This window comes from Geotrypetes seraphini, chromosome 6 (assembly GCF_902459505.1).
Source record: "Geotrypetes seraphini chromosome 6, aGeoSer1.1, whole genome shotgun sequence".
Classification (NCBI taxonomy): Eukaryota; Metazoa; Chordata; class Amphibia; order Gymnophiona; family Dermophiidae; genus Geotrypetes; species Geotrypetes seraphini.
In genome coordinates this window covers 215,328,712-215,351,231 of record NC_047089.1, presented here as the reverse complement: position 1 = coordinate 215,351,231, position 22,520 = coordinate 215,328,712, and the positions used below count along the sequence as shown (strand labels likewise).

Here is a 22,520-nt window from a genome sequence, read left to right as displayed (position 1 = left end):
AAGGTGTCCAGGAGGCAGGAGGGAGACCAGGTGGCAGTCCTAAAGTTATTTGCAATTTTTTAATGTTTGTGAGAGAGCTGAACCCCTAACCTCTAACCTCTGCGAACATGAAGGGAGATCTGTACTTATTGCTTTTCTGTGGTACAAATCAAAGCAACTTACATATTTTTTAATATGTGGAGGATCATAATCAAAAGGAACGTCTAAGTCCGTTTTGTCTAAGTCGCAAGTTGTCCAAAGTAAAAAACAGCTTAGGACACATTTTTGAAAAATACATCCAATTTTTTTTTCATTTCGAAAATCGTCGAAGTATACGTCCTGCCGTTCTGATCGTCCAAGCCGCTAAATCATCCAGCTTTATACCACATTTTCGTCCAACTTTTCATCCAAGTCAAAAACGCCTAAAACAAGCCCTGTTGGATGTGGGAGGGGTCTGCAAAATGATGGACTGAACACCCAGACATGCCACCTAAATAGTGGGGTACTTTACAGGGCACTGTTGTGAACTTTACAAAAAGGGTGCCATGTCATCATCTCACTACAGCTCTCTTATAGGTCATGGTGAGCCCCCAAACCATCTCCAGAATCTCCAGGAAAAATTTAGTTTTGTCGGTGTTGAGCTTCAATTTGAAGTCGGTCATCCATAGTTCTATTTCCTTTAGGTTTTGAAGTAAGTTCGCCAATGAGGCAAGGTAGATGTTGAACAGAGTGGGGGAAAGGGGAGAGCCCTGCGGGACTCCGCACAAGTTAACCCAACTAATGGATTTTTTATTGTCACTGTAGACTTGATATGACCATTTGCTCAAAAACCCCCGAAACCATTTTAACACGTTACCTGAAAGACCAATTGACTCAGACAGTCAATCAGAATAGCGTGGTCAACTAGATTGAAGGCACTACTTAGGTCTAGTTGCAGAATAAGAGCGCTGGTACCCTGGCTGAATAAGGTGTGGAGGAAATCCAGTAGTGATGCTATGACAGTTTCGGTGCTGAATCCAGAGCGAAACCAGACTGAATATCGTGCAGTATGCTAAATTTCTCCAGATACATTACTAGCTCCTGGTTGACCAGACCTTCCATTAACTTGACGAAAAAGGGAGTGCTCGCAATTGGTCTGTAATTAGATGTCTGGTAAATTCTCTAGGATTTTTTACAATTGGGGTGATCAGAATCTGGCCTAGATCCTCAGGGAAAGTACCGGTTAGTAAGAGAGAGGAGAACCAGTTGTATAACTTGGCTTTGAAAGAGAGTGGCGCGACTTTTATAATATTTGGGGGGCAGCAGTCTAATCTGCAGTAGGAGACGGCGTATTTCGCGTAATATTTAGAGAATTGTTGCCAGGATGGTGTAGTGAAGTTATTCCAGGCCATATCTACCTTAGGGTCGTCTTTGTGTTGGGCGACCGGGTAGTTCAAATAGTTGGTTGAGGCTTCCGCTAGATTTGATCTCAAATTGATGATTTTGTTGTTGAAAAATTCCACCAGTTCATCTGCAGATGGGGGGGAATCAAGGGTAGAACGAGATATGGCCTGTATGTCATAGAGATTGTTGACTAATTCAAAGAGATTTCTAATGTTGGTGTTTGGCGATCCGATGTTTTGGGCGTAGAAGTTGGAGCGCTTCTTTGTTATTAGTTTTTTGTATTTGTTTAATTTTATTCTCCAATTTGACCTCCCCACACTGTCCCCTGAATTCAACCATTGTCTTTCGAGTTTCCGTAACTCTCGTTTCATATTTCCTAACTCGGTATCATACCAGCCATCCAGATTCTTGTTTCTTATTTTTCTTAGTTTAGTGGGGGCCATTTTGTTTAATAACTGCGTACACTTGTTGGTCCAAGAGTCCGCCGAGAAGGAGGCTGAGTCTGGGTTAGAAGTTAATTCATAGTGTGACCAGAATTCTATTGGGTTCACCCTCCCTCTGCTAGCAACCATTTTATTAGGTCTTTTTGCCACCTTGGGTTTGGATGGGGAGCGTCTTACCAGCCAGCTGAGTTGGAAACTGCATAAACGGTGGTCGGACCATAGAGAGTCAGTCCATATGGCTTGGTTCCAGTGAATCTTGGGATTGGCTGGTTCTTTGGTGGAAAAAGTGACTATATCTAGTTAGTGGCCTTTTTGATGAGTCTTTTCTGGGGGCGGCACAAAGAAATCAAGTAAAGAAATGAAGGAAGTTAGATCTTTGGAGTCACCCTGTTCTGTCTGCTCTAGGTGAATATTTAGATCGCCTGTTAGTAGGTTGTGTGGGCCTAGTGTAGAGTTTGTGAGGAGGCCTAGGTCGTTTATAAATACGTCCAAAACCCGTTTTTATCGGCACTTGGATGTATTTTGACAATGTTCGTCCAAGTGCCGACTTAGGCCAGTTTTTGGACGTTTTTCTCTTTCGATTATGAGCCCCATGATATCCAGAAAAAAACCCCAGAACCTTCTACATATGAGTAGTTTCAAAATATTTACAATTGTGTAAACATTTAGGGAGCCTTTTATTATAGTGCATTAACGCATGCTAAATTTTATACCTATGGGCTTCTTAGCATATAACACGCACTAAAACTATTATCCTCCTCCCCTCACTTTTACTAATCTACGATAGAGGTTTTAACCACGGTCTGGAGCACTAAATGCTCCGACACTCATAGAATTCCTATAAGCGTCAGAGCAGCATCGGAGCACTTAGCGTCCCAGGCTGTGGTAAAAACCTCTATTGTGTTTTAGTAAAAGACGGCCTTAATGTGCATTAATCCAACCTTTATTAGGCAACTCCCTTAGCAAACGTATTTAAAACTGGTTAAGTACATGTGGGATGCACAGTACACATGCACTTCCTGTTAAGTGCCCTATTGAAAATTTATCCAAGAAACATACTATTGATGTCTGTTCTTTATTTTGGGGACTTGGGTCGGGTGCTGTACTTTTATTAGTACTAGCATCTAGTATTTTTTATGTGGAAATGAGAAGATAAAAGTAATAAAGGTAGATTTTTTTTTTTACTGTGTTTCTAAAATAAGTCTCCCTTACCCTCCCGTCCCCATTTTAATAGCTTCATTGCAAAGAAAAGTCATTCTTTCTTGACTTATGTTGCAGTCATGAAAAGATTTAGAGCCCACCCTATCGCATTTTTTTTTTATTGTGTTGCATAAACTCCAGGGTTGTTGTATGGCAAGAGATGCCCCAGAAAAGAAAGATACAAGAGCGGCGTGTGATAGCTTGATCTTTGGTCGTAAAACCTGTATCTTGTGATAAGCAAGCGGTCTCTAGTCCTTGAAGCTGCCTGGCGGCCTTTTGACAAGTGATTAGGAGAATGACAGCTACCAAAAAATAAAGAAGAAAGCATTCCAGCAAATTTCAGAGGTATTAGAAAACTGGAAGCTGCAAGAAGGAAGTGTCATAGAACCAAGCAAGCAAAAAAAAAAAAAAAAAATCCAAAGCAGTCGAGTCTGGTTGTTTTTTTTTTTTTTGTTTGACATGTTATCCTTCTGGTGTTTGAATTACTTTATTTTGGAGAACTCGAGTCCTATATACTCCTGTGGTTAAGAAGATTTGGCTGAAAATATGTACAAAGTTTATACGTGTGGTTTTGTGGAGTTTTTTTGAGAGACCTATGACTGTGATTGAGCTCCACGTTGCATGACTTGATTGTGCTGAATTGTGTGGGCTTTTATATTCTGAGGTCTCTTTTTCTCCACATTTTTTGTGAAAGTCGCAGCAGACTTAACACAGGAGTCCGTACTGTTATTGCTATGAGTTTCTCACACATATAGCAACTAACAGTGTTCTGAAAGTTGCCCGCACAAATGTCGCCCCGCATATAACCAGCTCATGCCCCTCCCCATGAATGCCCTTCGCTATGCAGTTTGGGCTAGATTCTATAAAAGGCACCTTTGCCATTGTCCACCTTAAAAAAAAAAGAAACGGCCCTCAAAGCATGTCAATCACGCAATGGCACCATTTATAGAATTGCAGCTTCGTGAAAGGTAGGCGCATGAAATGTAGGCCAGGGTTTTAAAATCCTACGTGTCTGATGCCTAAATTTCATGTAAATCGCAGCTAGCCACACCTACAGTGGTGTTAGGCATCACGAAGCGCCTCCGTAGCTGTAATGGAGGTGTTGTTTTCCTAGATGTTGGTAGACGTTTACTTTTTTTTTTAAATGGCTTTTACCACTTAAGTTACTTACCAGTAGGGTGCCTAACTTAAGGTGTAGTTTAAAGAAAACAGGCCTTTGAGCATATACTTAGAGAATAGCAGTGGACAAGCCCACATACATGCCGGTATTCTATAAATTTAGTTGCGCAATTAACATGTAAGGGTCAATATTCAAAGTGATTTAATCAGCCAGAAATGGTTAATTTGCCTGTTTGGGACTAACTGTAATTTTCAGAGGCACTTAACCAGTTAGTCCTGCTGAAAATAACCGATGAACATTGAACTGTAAACCAGCTATTTGAGGGGTTTTCCAGGAGCAGAGTCGGCACTTGGCTGATTATGTGCCACTATTCAACACGTTTCCGGCCAGGTTAACCACATAAATAGGCTCACCTAAAAGTCAGTTCTACCTTTATGCTGTAAACCAGAGCTGGTAAGTGCTGAATATCACACTTAACCAGCTATGCATTAGCTGGCTCCAGGAAACATGAAAATTCAATGCTTGTGCTCAGACTTGGCTCCGCATTGAAATTCTAAGTTTAATACCAATGGGGGTTTAAACTGGAGAGTTGCGCGGGGACAGAAATCCCACCCGTCCCCGCCAAAGTCCCACCCGTCCCCACCCGTCCCCGTGAGGAATCCCACCCGTCCCCACCCGTCCCCGTGAGGAATCCCTCCCGTCCCCACCCGTCCCCGTGAGGAATCCCTCCGTCCCCACCCGTCCCCGCGAGGAATCCCCTCCGTCCCCACCCGTCCCTATAAACTTCAGAAATAGTTATTTCATTTAATTATGCTACTGAATTAAAGGCTCTGGTAGAAACCCATTTACAAATAAGCAAAAAGACTTTATTAATTTGAAAATATTAATTGGGAAGAATACATACTTTACAAACGGGTTTCTACCAGAGCCTCTAATGTTTATAAATTTTTATCAACACAACTAATATACTACTTTATCCTGAAGCAAAATTAAAAAAAAGAAATATAATTCTTTTCCTACCTTTGTTGCCTGGTTTCTGCTTTCCTCATGTTCTCATTCAATTCCTTCCATCCACTGTCTCTCTTCCTTCTGCATCTTCCATTTGCTCTGTTACTGTGCCTCTCCCTTTCTTCCCCCTTCCAAATTGGTCTGGCACCCATCTTCTTCCCTCCGCTCCCCCCATAGTCTGGCATCTGTCTTCTTCCCTGCCAGCGTCTTCTCCCTACTCTCTCTTCCCCATGTCCTGTCAGCGTCCTTCTCCCCCCTCTGCTTCCCCATGTCCTTTCAGCGTCCTTCTCCCTCTCTGTCTTCCCCATGGCCTTTCAGCGTCCTCCACCCCACCCCCGTCTTCCCCATGTCCTTTCAGCGTCCTTCTCCACCCCTTTGTCTTCCCCATGTGCTTTCAGCATCCTTCTCCCCCCTCTGTCTTCCACAAGTGCTTTCAGAGTCCTTCCCCCCTGCCCTTCCCATGGCCTTTCAGCGTCCTTCTCCACCCCTTTGTATTCCCCATGTGCTTTCAGCGTCCTTCTCCCTCCTCTGTCTTCAAGTGCTTTCAGAGTCCTTCCCCCCCCTCCCGTCTTCCCCATGGCCTTTCAGCGTCCTTCTCCCCCCTCCTTCTCTACCACTCCGGGTGCAGCACAGCCGGCCAGGTCCCCTTACTTTTGTGGCACTTCCCCGACCGACCGACAACAGCCCCGGTCCGACAAACCTCCCTGCCCTTAACCGCAAATCTAAATTACCTTATTACAGCTGCTGTAAGAAGATAATTTAGATTCGCGGCTACAGGGCAGGGAGGATTGTCAGACCGGGGCTATTGTCGGTCGGTCGGGGAAGTGCCATAAAAGTAAGGGGACCTGGCCGGCTGTGCTGCAACCGGGGTGGGGTGTGGTGGGGCGGACCGCCCCCCCTCCCTTGGTAGCCACTCGAACCGCGAGGCTACTCTCCTCCTTACCTGCACTGCCTGCAGCACAGAGCCAAACGGAAGTCTTCCCGACGTCAGCGCTGACGTCGGAGGGAGGGAGGGATTTGTTTAAGCCCTCCCTCCCCTCCAACGTCAGCGCTGACATGGGAAGACTTCCGTTCGGCTCTGTGCTGCAAGCAGAGAAGGTAGGGAGAAGAAGAGCCGCGCGACTGAGTACATTCAGCCCCGCAGGAACCCCGCGACCCTCGGAGGCGTCCCCACGGGATCCCCGCGACCCTAGGGGGCGTCCCCACGGGATCCCAGCGACCCTAGGGGCGTCCCCACGGGATCCCCGTGACCCGAAGGGGGAACCCGCAGGATGCCCGCGGGTCTCGCGGGATTCCCTTCTTCCCCGTTCCCGTGCAGCTCTCTAGTTTAAACAAGCATAGGAAGGGAATGGCCAGAGGACAAAAGGAGGAGATAATGCCCCTGTATAAGATTCCAGTGAGACCTCATTTAGAATTGGTGAGGGAGGAAATGGTGCTGGGGCCACTTGTTAACAGTGAAAATAACATGATCAGATTTTATATAATCCTTGGATATATAATTTTATATAATCCCTGGATTTTATATAATCCCAGGAAATCCAATACAACAGCACTTAACTTTAAAAAAGGAGACTATGATAACATGAGGAGAATGTTAAAAAAGAAATTTAAAGGTGCAACTGCAAAGGTCAAAAATATACATCAGACATAGATGACTAAATATAGTCCATATATTAAAAAAGTAGGAAGGAAGACCAAAAGGCAGCCAGCGTGGTTAATGAGTGAGGCGAAGGAAACTATTAGAGTTAAAAGAGAATCCTTCAGAAAATGGAAGAAGAATCCAACTGAAAATAATTGTAAACAGCACAAGGAATGTCATGCCAAATGTAAGGCGCTAATAAGGAAGGTGAAGAGAGACTTTGGAAAGAAGATTGCGCTGTAAAAAAACATCACACGGTAGCAACTTTTTTTAGGTATATTAAAAGCAAGAAGCCAGGAAGAGAATTGGTTGGACTGCTAGACAACTGAGGTTTAAAAGGAGCTGTTAGGAAAGACAAGGTCATAGAAGAGAGAGTAAATGAATTTTTTGCTGTGGTCTTCTCCAAGGAAGATGTGGGGGAGTTACTGGTTCCAGAAATAGTATTCAATTCTGATGAATCAGAGAAACTCATACAAATCTCTGTAACACTGGATAATGTAATGGGTCAATTTAACAAATTGAACAGTAGCAAATTACCTGGACCAGATGGTATACATCCCAGAGTGCTGATAGAATTCAATAATGAACTTGTAGAGAAATTGTTAGTAATTTGTAATTTTTGTTTAGAAACCAGCATAGCACTAGAAGACTGGAGGGTGGCCACTTTTTAAAAAGGGATCCAAAAGTAATCCAGGAAATTATAGACCAGTAAGTCTGATATTGGTGCTGGGCTAAATGGTAGAGTCTATTATAAAGAACAAAATGACAGAACATATATGTAAGCATGGATTAATGCGAAAAAGCCAATGTGGTTTTACGGTAATCAAGGGAAATCTTGCCTCACTAATCTACTGCATTTCTTTGAAGGGGTGAATAAACATGTGGATAAAAGTGAAACGGTTGATATTATATATTTGGATTTTCAAAAGGCATTTGACTAAGTACCTCATGAAAGACTTCTGAGTAAATTAGAAAGTCATGTGCTAGGAGGTAATTAAGAACTGGTTGAAAGATAGAAAACAAAGTAATGATCTTATGTGGGTAGGTAGTTTGTTCGAGAGGTGAAGTAGGTAGTGTGAGCAAGATCTTTTTTCAGACGTTCTCAAGGTGGAGGGCTCATCCCGAGGGCACACATAATCACTTTTCATCTTGTGAGCGGAGTGGCTGATTTGGGGCATAGGGTAGAAGTTTGGAGGCCATATAGGCCGGTCCCATGTTGTGAGAGAATTTCTAGGCCATTATTAGGCCTTTCAAAATACATTGTTTGCTGATCGGCAGCCAGTGGGCAGTGCACAACTCTGGGGTGATTGGGTCCCGTAGGTGGAGATTCTTCAGGAGTCGAATGGCAGCATTATGTATTCATTGAAGTCCCCTGGATTCTATATATGAAGCCCAAAATTGTACGCCCAAGTTATGCACTTAACTTAATTGAGTAACGAGCCATTAACTGGTAATAATCGGGTGCTAACAACCAACTATTGCAGTTAATTGGCTCGATTTAGGTTTTACTACTACTTCTTATCATTTCTATAGCTCTGCCAGATGTATGCAGCATTGTACATTAAACATGTAACAGTCAATCCCTGCTTGATAGAGCTTACCAGCTAATCAAAATAGACAGGTGGGACAAAGAGGGGTTAGGGAATGATAAAATGGGGATTGGTAGGAGTTAGGAGTTAAAAGCAGCCTTGAAAAAGTGGGCTTTTAATCTAGATTTGAACATTGCCAGAGACAGAGCTTGACATACTGACTCAGGCAGTCTGCTCCAGGCATACGATGCAGCAAAATAGAAAGGACGGAGTCTGGAATTGGCAGTAGAGGAGAATGGTACAGATAAGAGACATTTACCGGATGAACGGGAGAGATAAGAGAGAACAGATACTGAGGAGCTGCAGAGTAAATGCACTTATAAGTCAATAACAGGCGTTTGAACAGTGTGCAGAGATGGATAGGAAGCCAATGAAGTGACTTGAGGAGAGGAGTAATGTGAGCATATTGATGCGGTCGGAATATAAGGCACGTAGCAGAATTTGAATGGATTGAAGGGGAGAGAGATGGTTTTAGGCACATATCTTGCTAAGCACTTTTCTGTAAAGATCCACGTGCAGATTTTATTGCATGCAACTCAAAAGGGAGCATGGCACAGGCACAGGCTGGTCAGGGCCATTCACTAAAAACGCATGTAATATTACCAGGTGTCCACACGTAACCAAAACACCAGGATTTACACAGTTTCAGTTGATGTAAATCTTTGCTCCCAATGTTTTTTCACAAAATTCTGCTCTAAACACTATTATATACACCAGGGGTGTCCAACCTTTTGGCTTCCCTGGGCCGCATTGGCTGAAAAAAAATTTTCTGGGGCCACATAAACGCACAAACGCTGCAGCAAGACAGAGGAGGGAGCTGGCAAGATGGTAAACACCCGGGGGCAGCAGAGGAAAACACTGCATTGCCCTCGACCCGGGGGCCGCACAAAATTCTTAATGGGGCCGCAGGTTGGACACCCCTGATATACACTGTTCGCATCTTGGAGCACCATTTGTAGCATAGCGCTCCATTCACATTTTTTGTGGTACCCATTTGGGCACCATTTACAGGGAAAGGGATTGGGACTTGTATACCGCCTTTTTGTGTGTGCAGTCCATAGTATGTGCATAGTGTGTAATCTGTTCCCCATGCACAGGCGTGTGTGAAATAGAATGAACATAAGAATCGCCGCTGCTGGGTCAGACCAGTGGTCCATCGTGCCCAGCAGTCTGCTCACGTGGCAGCCCTTAGGTCAAAGACCAGTGACCTAACTGAGACTAGCCTTACCTGCGTACGTTCTGGTTCAGCAGTAACTTGTCTAACTTTGGGCTCCTTTTACAAGAATGCATGCAGAAGCTACCGTGCATGCATGCACTATTAAGAAACTGTCGCTGACCTTGTCCCTGCCCCAATCCTGTAAGCTCTGCACAGATCATAATAGCGCCTAACTTTGAGAACCATTTATTGAATCTGACCCTATATGTTCATAGTGCACGCCGTTCATATCAAGTGAATGTCCAAGACCTTCACAAATCACAAGACCTTCACCTTCACAAATCAGTGGGTAATCAGAGCAGCTCATAATAGACATATGGAGGGAAATTTTATAACAGGAGGTTTAGGATTTAGGAGGTTCAGTATGCGCCTTCATAGGAGCTATTTTATAAAGACACTTAGGTGCCTTTGTGTCCATATTAAATACTAATGTAAGCAGCAGAACTTGCACCCAGGTTGCATGCATTGACACCATACCCACACTTAAGCAGCTGTAAATGTCAATCTGTAGATTATTCACTTCTGTGGATACCTTAGATAAGAGTATGTTAGAACCTATTCACATGCAAACTCTGCCCATTCTCTACAGCAAGCTCAACCCCATACACCCCATCATGTCAAGGTTGGGATTTTAAAAGAGGCCACATAAGTATGAAAGTGACTATAAAATTATACCCAAAGAGAGCAATTTTGAAATTAGCTCATCTAAAATGTGTATAGGCAGGGGTGTAGCTACCATTGAGTGAGCCCAAGTTTGGGATCCGTACCTTTTTTTTTTCAATTGGCTTAATCGGATGGTAATTGACTGCAACGGCTTTTAGCCAATAAAAAAAAAAAACCACATTAATCAATTTAAGATTTGATGCTGAACTCTTACAACACGATAATGTCCGAAGATCTAAAGGTAAAAACCAGTGTGACAAGGCGGTGGCTGCTGCCAGAAGGATGCTGGGCTGTATAAAGAGAGGCATAACCAGTAGAATAATGAAGGTGTTGATGCCCCTGTACAGGTTGTTGGTGAGACCCCACTTGGAGTATTATGTTCAGTTTTGGAGACTGTATCTGGTGAAGGACACAAAAAGGCTTGAAGCGGTCCAGAGGAGGGTGGCAAAAATGATAGGAGGTTTGTGACAAAAAACGTATGAGAGACTGGAAGCCCTGAATATGTATACCATAGAGGAAAGGAGGGACAGGGGGGATATGATTTAGACGTTCAAATACTTGAAAGGTATTAACGTAGAATAAAATCTTTTCCAGAGAAAGGAAAATGGTAAAACCAGAGGACATAAGAACATAAGAAGTGCCTCTGCTAGGTCAGACCAGAGGTCCATCGTGCCCAGAAGTCCACTCGTGCGGTGGCCCAACAGGTCCAGGACCTGTGTAGTACTCCTCTATCTATACCCCTCTATCCCCTTTTCCTCCAGAAAATTGTCCAATCCCTTCTTGAACCCTAATACCATACTCTGTCCTATTGCGCCCTCTGGAAGCACATTCCAGGTGTCCACCATACGTTGGGTGAAGAAAAACTTCCTAGCATTGGTTTTGAATCTGTCCCCTTTCAACTTTTCTGAATGCCCTCTCGTTCTTGTAGTTTTTGAAAGCTTGATGAATCTGTCCCTCTCTACTTTCTCTATGCTCTTCATGATCTAGTAAGTCTCTATCATATCCCCTCTAATTCTTCTCTTCTTCAGGGAAAAGAGCCCCAGTTTCTCCAGTGTATAAAAGGTTTTCCATACCTTTTATCAAACACGTCGTTCTCTGAACCCTCTCAAGTATCGCCATATCCTTCTTAAGGTACGGCGACCAATATTGGACGCAGTACTCCAGATGCAGGCGCACCATCGCCCGATATAACGGCAGGATAACTTCTTTCGTTCTGGTTGTAATACCCTTCTTGATTATACCTAGCATTCTATTCGCTCTCTTAGCGACCACTGCGCACTGTGCTGACAGCTTCATTGTCTTATCCAGTATTACCCCCAAGTCCCTTTCTTGGGTACTCTCACTCAATAACATCCCTCCCATCGTATAGCTGTACCTCGGGTTTTTGCTTCCTACATGCAATACTTTATATTTCTCTACATTGAACTTCATCTGCCATCTCGTCGCCCACTCCCCTAGCTTGTTCTGGTCCCTTTGTAATTCTTCGTAGTCCTCTTTAGTCCGAGCACCACTAAATAGTTTGGTGTCGTCTGCAAATTTTATTATTTCGCACTTCGTCCCTGTTTCTATATCATTAATAAATATATTGAATAGCAGCGGTCCGAGCACCGACCCCTGCAGAACACCACTCGTGACCCTCCTCCAGTCTGAGTAGTGGCCCTTCACTTCTACCCTCTGTTTCCTATCCGCCAACCAATTTCTGATCCATCTGTGTACGTCTCCTTCTACTCCATGGTTCTTCAGTTTCTGAAGTAGGCTCAAAATCTCCATTTTCCATGTTCATGATCTTCTTCATGTTTATGTTCAATTCTAATCTCATGTTATGACTTTTGGCTTTGACTTTTCTCAGTAGATACAGCATGTCTTCTTTGCTGTTGGTGATGAGCGTTGTATCATCTAAACAACACAATTTGTTTCTATTTCGGCCACCAACTTTGAAACCAACACTCTCTTCTTCCATATTTGCTTTTCTGAGGATGGCTTCACCGTAAAGGTTGAACAGATAAGGTGGCAAGATGCATCCTTGCCTGACGCCACATTTTATTGGAAACCAATCAGTGCTTCCATATTCTGTTCTCACTGCAGCTTCTTGATTTTCGTAGAGGCTCTTTATCTGATGAGTTATTGTTTGGGTATTCTCATTTGTGCTAGAGTTCGCCATAGTTTATTGTGATCTACACAGTCAAAAGCTTTGCTATAGTCAATGAAGCAAAAGTATGGGGGCTTTTGGTATTCTTTGCCCTTCTCCAATATCTATCTAACATTGGCAGTAATGTTTCTTCTTTCTTGACCTTTTCTGAAACCAGTCTGAACTTTGGGTAGTTCTTGCTCAATGTATGATTGTAGCCTTCGTTGTATTATTTTCAACAATGTTTTGCTGGCATGTGGAATTAATGCAATTGTTCTGTAGTTGTTACAGTCCTTGGCGCCACCTTCCTTCAGTATAGTTATAAACAGTGATCTTCTCCAATCAGTTGGCCATGTTTTTTCCTTCCAAATCTGTTGACACAGTCGAGTGAGGGCCATAATAGCACCTTCTCAGCCTTTGATTAATTCAATTGGAATATCATTCAATCGGAATATCATCAGGTGACTTTGTTTTTCGATAAATTTTTCATTGCTGCTATCAAGGTCAGTTTCCAGTTCAATTTCTCCAATGTTATCTTCATTTCCTTTTTTGTATTATTTTCCTTATATTCTTTCCATCTCTTTTTCATGCTTTCTGGATCATTCAATATCATTCAATTGGTATCTTTAAGCATCCCCAATTGAGGCTAGAATTTCTATCACAATCTCTTAACCTCTTGATATGCTAATTTGGTTTTCCATTTACATATTCCGATTCAATTTTCTGACAATTATCCTTTAGATATCGTTCTTTGTCTTGCTGAACTTGATGTTGAAACACTTGGGGCTCCTTTTACAAAGGTGCACTAGGGGCTTAACGTGCGGAATAGCGCACGCTAAATTGCCATGTGCGCTAGCCGCTACCGCCTCCTTTTGATTAGGCGGTAGATTTTCGGCTAGCATGCGCTATAGCGTGTGCTAATCCGGTGCATGCAATAAAACCGCTAGCTCACCTTCGTAAAAGGAGCCCTTGGTTCATTTGTGACACTTTTTCTCTATCACTGTAAAGTTTTGCTTGTCTTTTTGTTCTGCTATTTTTCTGTTTTCTTCTGAGAACCAAGGCAATTTCTTTGCTTTCTTTCTCTTCTGGAGTGTCTTTTTAATCTTCATCATTAATTATGGTTTTGATGTCATTCTACAACTTTTCAGGCTTTCTATCTTGTGTATCATGATAGACAAATCTGATGTCTAGTTTTATCCAATAGTCTGATGGAATATTTTCAATGCAAAGCTTTACTTTGGTTTTGCATGTCAAAAGCTCATAGTTGCTTCCACAATCAGCTCCTGGTTTAGTCCTTGCAGCCCAAACTGAAGATATCCATCTCTATCCTATGCATATGTAGTCAATTTGATTTTGATATATGCTATTTGGAGGGGTCCATGTGTACTGGCAACGTTTGTAGTGTTGAAAATACGTATTCATGATTGACAGTTTGTTTTGTAAAACTGTACTAAGTTATCACCAGCTTCATTTATTTTTTTCTATGCTGTGCTTTCCAACCATGGCATTTTGAGGTGTACTTCCTACTTTTGCAATGAAGTCCTCCATATAATGATGAGTAGATCTTGTTTCAGCATTTGATCAATTTCATTTTGAAGTTATTCATGGAACAACTCTACATCCTCATCTTCCACGTCTGTCATTGGAGCATATACTTGGATCAAGGTGACATTGATCGGCTTTCCCTGTAGACAGATTGACATGACTCTGTCACTGATTAGATTGCATTTCAGTACCGTCTTTGAAAGCTTATTGTTAAGAATTAATGCCACACCATTTTTCCTGTGCGTTTCATGACCAGAGTGGCAGATCCAATGCTAATTTGATTGAAAATGGCCTTGTCCTGTCTATTTGAGTTCACTAATCCCTATCCAATGTCCAAAATAAATTAAAGGAGAAAAGTACTTATCTGCCCACAAACTATGTAGTGGCATCTTAATCACATGACTTGCTTAACAGCTCCCCTCCATGCCCGATGCCACAGGTTTCATCTCAGCAAGTACCTCAGGGACTCGGGTGAGCTCAGTGATTTCAAAGACTCTTCCATAGAAACAGTTGTCTCAGCTGTATAGAGTCCCACCCCTTAGGGTTACCATGCGGCTCCAGAAAAAGATGGATTGAGACATCCAGGTTTTATTTCCATTGCTTTCAATGGAAATAAAACCCAGATGTCTTTATCTGGCCTCCTTACTTGCATTGCTTCCAGTGGAAGTAAAATCAGGATGTCTCAATCTGTCCTCTTTTTTTTCTGGAGCCATATAGTAACCCTTCCACTGCTGAAATATGGCATGACACAGCATCTGGCTCCTGGCAAGTCTGAACAGTGAACACTTCCTAGAATGATGTCATAAAAAATGAAAAGTTAAACTTTATTGATACTGCCCAGACTATAGCGAAAGCAGCCCCTGCATAACATGTCACAAGAAGGCATTGCAAATATGTTTTAGAAGAATATGTAACAACTATGTCAACAAATGTAAAATAAATGTTTTTGTGTAAGAATACCAACTTAATAGCATATAAGACTTTCAGATGGCTATTTAAATATCAATTTAATAGAAATAGGAACTTCTTCCTTATTCCAATTAGCAATCTGATACTATAAATTTATTATTAGACCCTCAGCGTCACCACTCAGAACTCAAACATATCACCGTTCTGAGCTTTACGTGACCAATCCTCACTGGGTCTAAGTTTTACTTATTTTCACGTTTTCAAGAGCTTTATATATTTAATTACTTATAGCTTTCTAATAATTTTACTTCATTTTTACTTCATTTTTAATTAGCCTATTTTACTTAGCTTTAATGTAGATGTCTCTGGTAGAGATATTTTTAAATCAAGCAGGGTGACATAGCCAGGCTATGTCACCCTGCTTGATTTAAAAATATCTCTACCAGAGACATCTACATTAAAGCTAAGTAAAATAGGCTAATTAAAAATGAAGTAAAAATGAAGTAAAATTATTAGAAAGCTATAAGTAATTAAATATATAAAGCTCTTGAAAACGTGAAAATAAGTAAAACTTAGACCCAGTGAGGATTGGTCACGTAAAGCTCAGAACGGTGATATGTTTGAGTTCTGAGTGGTGACGCTGAGGGTCTAATAATAAATTTATAGTATCAGATTGCTAATTGGAATAAGGAAGAAGTTCCTATTTCTATTAAATTTGTGTAAGAATAAGCATTAATACGTATAAAAGATTAATATAAAAAAATTAAGAGCACTTTAAATAATGTATACAGTGCCACTATTTTGCCTTGGTTTGGTAGCAGTGACCTTTCTAAAGCAGGGACAAAATCAGCATTTTTTTGTCATTCTGTGTAGATACCCTATTATAAAATCAAGCCCAAAAGAAGCTGGTCTTTATTGCAATAGATATATCAGGCAAAGATAAATGATGCAGCATGATTTTTAAATTGTTAAATCTGTTTCACCCACTTTATTTCCGTGAGTCTATCATTCATTGCCTTTCTCAGATGCCTTATCATGGTGTCGCTGCTCTCTTCAATGTGGCAGTGGAATTAAGTGGAATTTTTTTGATGTTGGGGCCCATAGGTCATCAACTGCTCTTTGCTGGATTAAATTTTGTTCCAGCCTAGTAACTTTTATCACCAGTGTGAACTGATCATTTTGTATTCTTTTCCTCAGGCGCTGGAGGCGAGAATGGTGAAAGCCTTCCAGAGTCCATGCCGTCTGCTCCGGGGACCTTGCCGCACTTTCAGCTGGAGCCTGACGATGCCTACATTATTAAGAGCAATCCCATCAGCCTACGATGTCGTGCCATGCCTGCTACACAGATCTTCTTCAAATGTAACGGGGAGTGGGTGCATCAGAATGAGCACATGTCTGAAGAGAGTGTAGACGATGGGACAGGTAAGGAGCAGATAGAGGATGCCACTGGTCAATCAATATTTATTTATTTATTGGGATTTATGAACTGTCTTTATAAATAAAATTCACTCATGAAAATTCATAAAGGGCCCCTTTTACAAAGCCATGGTAGCGAGTTTGCTGTGGCAAATACACCGAAGCCCATTCAACTCCTACAGGCTTTGGTGCACTCGCCACGGCAGACTCGTTACCGCTGCTTTATAAAAGGGGCCTAGAGTGTGGTTCTGGCATGAATGAAGGGGTGGGGGGAAGGGAAAAATGACCAAAAATTTTCTCTAACAGAAAGCAAGAAAATTCCAAAAGAAACTTTTTGTACAGAATCGGCTCATCCGTCTCAACCATTAGGCAAGACTAATGCCAGCTTATGGACGGTTAAATTGCTTGTTCATGGGTAGGCTATTTTGTGAGTGGTCTGTGGGTGGAGTTGGCACATATGCAATTGTGTCGATATTCAATGCTTAACCGCCTACGTTTAGCGTTCAATTGGACTGCATTAAATCCAGTGGTGTCGCATATGCGGTTAAGTGTTGAATATCTCACTGAACTGCATAAGAGAGAGCAGGCCACATAAACCCAAAATGCAGTGTCAGATATTCAAGGTATTGAATATCCAGGAATAACGCCGGCAGCAGCTAAAGAAGCTGCTTATCATCACCTGCTGAATATCGACCTCATTATTTCTGCTACTATAGACAACATGCTGGATACTGTCACTGTTAGGTTGCCTTTGAATTTCTGCTATTAGTGGAGTCTGGAGTAGAGAATGACACAGGGATGGGTACCAGTGGTTAACCACGGGACGGGGTCAGAGGCTGTGAGGACATGGTGGAGACAGGGACAGATCCCATGGGGACAGGGACAAGCTATGTCTCTGTGTCATTTTCTAATGCAGGGGTGCCCAATACTTCGATCGCAATCGACTGGTCGATCGCTCAGGCAATCCCAGTCAATCGCAGAGCCGGGTTCTCTTCTCTTTTTTTCTCCTCCTGACTGGCTCGCCTCTTGAAGAATGCCGTCCAATCACAGTGCTGGCAGGTTGGGGTGAAGGTCGATAGCGCATTACAGGAGAAAGAAGCATGTTGAGGTAAGAGCCAAGGACTTCTTAGTGCTGCCTGATTCGAATCGATTCACATCGGGTGAATCGATACAATTTTTTTAAAAAAAAACCAAATTGGCCTCCCAATTCTATGATTGACCATCCCCCCTCGCCCCTAAAGCAGGATCGGCAGCGCTGCCTTTTTCTGGTTGGCGCCGCCGCTCCTGCTTTAGAGGGCGAGGGGGGGGGGGTCAGTGGTTAAGTCAGCTGTGTTGTCCGGATTTCTCCCCGGGAGGTACTTTAGCAATTCTTGCAGGTTGCCATAGGCCTCAGGAGCTGTCTTTCCTCTGCCGCGGTCCCGCCTCTCCTCTGAGTCAGAGGCAGGATCGGGGCAGAGAGAAGACAGCTCCTGAGGCCTATGGCAACCTGCAAGAATTGCTAAAGTACCAGTGATCCTCTCTGCAGGCTGCTCCCTGCAGGAATTAGGTAAATGGATTTGGGAGGGCAGGGAGGAACACGCAGGCTTTATGGGGGGGCAGGGGCAGGCCTTCGGAAAGGGGTGCAGGCCTTCAGGAGGGAATGTGCAGGCCTTCGGGGGGTATGGACCTTCAGGCGGACAGGCAGGCCTTCAGGGGGGTAATGCAGGCCTTCAGGGGTGGAGTGCAGGCCTTCAGGAGGGTAGTGCAGGCCTTCAGGGGGGATAGGCATTCAGGGGAAGAGGGCCCTGGTGTAGAAGGGAGGGAGGGAAGGGGGTTCAAAGAGACATGCCTATTCCGGACTTTGGGGGGGAAGAAATAATGGGTCTAAAAATAGAGGAGTGGGAGAGAGATGGTAGACAATGGGAATTAGGGAGGGAAGGAACAGAAAGGGAGACAAGATGGACACAAGGAATGGTGTGAAGGAGGGGGTAGAGATACTGGATAGGAGGGTAGTTGGGAAAAGAAAGGGAGAGATGGTGGACCCTGGGGTGATAGGGAAAGAGGGAGAGATGCTGGATGAAAGGGTAGTTGAGAAAAGGTGGATGTGTGGATGGAAACGAAAAAAAGGAAAGATGCCAGACTTCCAGGGGAGGGAAGGGAAATGGAATGGGAGGACAGAGATAGAAGATGGATGGTTAGCACGGAGAAAGAAGAAAGAAGGAGACCCTGGCAAGCTAGTTATCAGAAGATAACCAGAGCCGGGGACCAACAAGATTTGAATAATGACCAGACAACAAAGGTAAAAAATGATTTTATTTTCAATTTAGTCATCAAAATGTGGCCATTTTGAGAATTTATATCTGCTGTCTATATTTTGCACTATGGGCCCCTTTTTACTAAACCGCAATAGCGATTTTTAGCGCAGGGAGCCTATGAGCATCAAGAGCAGCGCAGGATATTCAGCGCAGCTCCCTGCACTAAAAACCGCTATCGCAGTTTAGTAAAAAGGGAGGAGGTATATTTGTCTATTTTTGTTTAGTTGTTACTGAAGTAACATTGCATAAAGTCATCTGCCTTGATCTCTTTGAAAAAAAACCCCCAGAATATAAATGATAATTAACATTTTCTCTGCGTACAGTGTGCTTTGTGTTTTTTAAAATTTTATTGTTGGTAGATCATTTTGACTTGGTTAAAAGTAGCTCGCAATCCCAAAAAGTGTGGGCACCCCTGCTCTAATGAGACTAGCCTTAAACAAGCTGTTCCAACTGCATAAGAACATAAGAATTGCCGCTGCTGGGTCAGACCAGTGGTCCATCATGCCCAGCAGACCACTCATGCAGCGGCCCCCTGGTCAAAGACCAGCACCTTAACTGAGACTAGCCCGTTCTTGTTCAGCAGGAACTTGTCTAACTTTGTCTTGAATCCTTGGAGGGTGTTTTCCCCTATAACAGCCTCTGGAAGAGCGTTCCAGCATTCTACCACTCTCTGTGTGAAGAAGAACTTCCTTGCTAGTATAAATATGTAAAAACTTAACACATCTTAGATAACTGGTAACTGCTAAAACCAAAATCAGTGGGTGGTCCAGGGCAGAGTAAGCTGTTATGCAGTTTAGGACACTTCAGCTTGGAAAAAGAGATAGCTGAGGGGAAATATGATCAAAGTCTACAAAATTCTGAATGGTGTAGAACGAATACAAGTGGATTGATTTTTTTTACTCCATCAAAAAGACTAGGGGATGCTCTATAAAGTTACAGGGAGATCCTTTTAAAACCAATAGCAGGACATTTTTTTTTTTTTTTTCACTGAAAGAATATTTAAGCTCTGGAACTCGTTACCAGAGGATGCGGTTAGCATAGATGGATTTAAAACAGATTTGGACAAATTCTTGGAGGAAAAGTCCATAGTCTGCTATTGAGACAGACAATGGGGGACACCACAGCTTGCCCTGGGATCAGTAGCATGGAATGTTGCTTCTGTATTGGTTTCTGTTGGGTGCTTGTGGCCTGGACTGGCCACTGTGAAAACAGGATACTGAACTAGATGTACAATTGGTTTGACCAATATTGGTTATTCTTATATTCTTATTCAGCAACTAGTCATTAAGCCCGTTACATTAATGGGTGCTAGAATATATGTATCTCTGTCTTTCTGTCTCTCTCCCTCCCACTGTCTCTCTCTCTCCCTGGCCCCCTTTCTCTGTCTTTCTGTCCCTCTCCCTGCCCCTGTGTCTTTCCTCCTTTCTTTCTGTCTCCCTCCCTCCTGCTGTCTGTCATTCATTCCCTGCATTTCCCTGTGCGGCTGCAACAGCATTTCCCTCCCCCTCCATTTCCCTGTGCAGCAGCAGCATGTATTTCCCTTCCCCTCCAGGTCCCTATGCAGCAGTATCAGCATTTCCCCCCCCCCCTTCCCTACTCTTAGCACGATGTGGCCTGCTCTTTTTGGCCCCTCCCCCTTTCCTCCCACGGTGTAGCCTGTTCCAAGGGCCCCCCCTTCCCTTATCGTGTTTCCTGCAGGCAGACTCAGCTTCTCCCTGCACATATCCTTTTTTTCCCCTACCTCGCGTGGCTGCCTGCCTGGTCCCATTGAGCAGCTCGCAGCTGGAGTCTCTTTCGGCGCTTCACTCCCGGCTCGTGGTCTGGCCTGTTCTAGGCGAGTGTCACAGGGACTCCTCTCGATCTCCGCCAGCGTTGGAGGCCTTCTTCGACACTGGTGCGGCTCATGAGAGGAGCCGACACCGCGATCTGGAGAGCAGGGAGTCCAACGCTGGCGACTGGGAAGCAGTAAGGCTGGGGACTCGCGCATGTGCACTCCTGTGGCCACAGACCTACATCTCACAGATCAGAGATCACGGAAGCATGCAGTTGAATGCGCATGCGCAGCTAGGGTTTTATTATATAGGATTAACTGCTTAAGTTAATCAGACAAATTGGACTGCATAAATCTCAGTCCTGTCTTTGATTTCACATTGATTGTTAAGTGCTAGACATTGCACATAATCAGATACAGGACAGATAGCCACACAAACTTGAATATTGGTGACCAGTGAACTAGTGAGGGTGGGGGGCACCCGGGGTGGTGGTGTTCCCTCCCTCTTCTCCGCCTCCCCACTCCTTCCCCGCTCCCTTGCCGTACACACGCACCCCTTCAACTGTGCTGACACAACCAGCCTCTCCAACCTGCTGCCCATGCTGACCTCAGCTCTCCCCCTGACGTCACTTCCTGGTCCTGAGACCAGGTAGTAGCTTCAGAGGGAGAGCCGAGGCCAGCGTGAGCATCAGGTTGGAGCTGCTGCTCGCGGCGGCAAAGAGTTAGAGGCATGGGGGGGGGAAGGCAAGGCGCACGTGTAGTGGGGGAGCAATGGGGAAGGATCGAGGAAGCAGAGAGGAAGAGAGGTACTGGTACCCCCCCACCAAGACTGCATCCATGGCAGTCTGCCCCCCCCACCCCACCCCCACTTACTCCGCCACTGCCGGTGCCTAACACTGAATATCCAGGCATAATGTTGGCGGTGGCCAAAAAAATACTGACTGCCATTGGCTGAATATTTAACCCCCTAAGTGTAAATATCCGCATTTGCAGTGTAGGACCTATTTCTGCTACTTATGCTAGTATTTTAGAAATATAAATGGGTGCCTGTATTTTTAAACAATTGATTTCCAATAGGTGTCTCAAAGTGATGCTCTTACAGTAGCCTCCCTCCCCCCTTTATAAATTTATCCCAATTAAGTTAATAGCTATTGCTTTTAATGGTGGCCACACTGTCTGAAAAAGAGGCTTCAGGTGGGAATATTCTTGTATCATGCAGTATGGTTTTCTTGCAGCACATTGGCTACCTATCACTCATCGCCTCACCTATAAAATACTCCTCTTCACCTTTAAAATAAAAAACTCTAACCAACCAGCATTCATAAATAAACTTTTGATCCCATCCCCATTGCTTATCAATGTCTACATGTCCTCACTGGGTGTGCAATTAACCAAGCTAGGGATAAAATTATTCAGTTACGCAGATGACTTTACAATCATCATCCCATTTGCTAACTCTATCTCGGAAACTATCCCCAAGGCATCTGAATCTATAAATTTGATGGAGCAATGGATAACTGACTTCAAGCTCAAACTTAATTCAGAAAAAATGAAATTTTTCGTTGCTTCGTCACATCCGCTTGACACCAAAACACCACTATGCATCAATGAACTTAGTTACCCTATTCAGTCTACCATGAAGATACTGGGTGTAACCCTGGATCAATGCCTAACCATGAAAGACCAAGTGGACTCCTTAATCAGAAAGGGTTTTTTCACTCTCTGGAAACTTAGATCCATTAAATCATATTTTGATATGTCAGCATTCAGAATCCTGGTACAATCCCTCGTACTAAATCAACTTGATTACTGTAACATCGCCTATTTAGCAATTTCCCAAAAGAATATGCGATGTTTACAATTGATGCAAAATTCAGCAGTGAAACTAATCTTTGGGCTAAAGAAATTTGATCACTTGACACCTTACTACTGACAGTTGCACTGGCTACTGATGGAAGCACGCGTAAAGTTCAAGTTCGCCTGTCTCTGCTTTAAAGTACTATACGGACTAGACCCTAAATACATAACTGACCTTTTCTCCTTCTCAGCCAACAGACACAAGAGAAGCTCACATTCGAACTTCGTGTCCCCCCCCCCATAGGATGTAAACTGAAAAAACACCATGATCACCTTCTCCCATATCAGGCAGCATTATGGGGTAAAGATCTAGAACAATTGCTTTCGTCCACTACTTATGAGGAATTCAAGAAGCACCTA

The 22,520-nt window shown here is 43.5% G+C and overlaps 1 protein-coding gene across 2 annotated transcripts in view; it reads left to right on the top strand.

The window, feature by feature from the left end:
- The window catches only part of UNC5D (unc-5 netrin receptor D), a 761,056-nt gene that overhangs the window by 364,640 nt on the left and 373,896 nt on the right, over positions 1 to 22,520 (top strand). For both annotated transcript variants that reach the window (XM_033949939.1, XM_033949938.1), the window contains exon 2: positions 16,020 to 16,244. In XM_033949939.1, the coding sequence (XP_033805830.1) occupies positions 16,020 to 16,244 (225 nt within the window). The remainder of the gene's footprint in view (positions 1 to 16,019; positions 16,245 to 22,520) is intronic.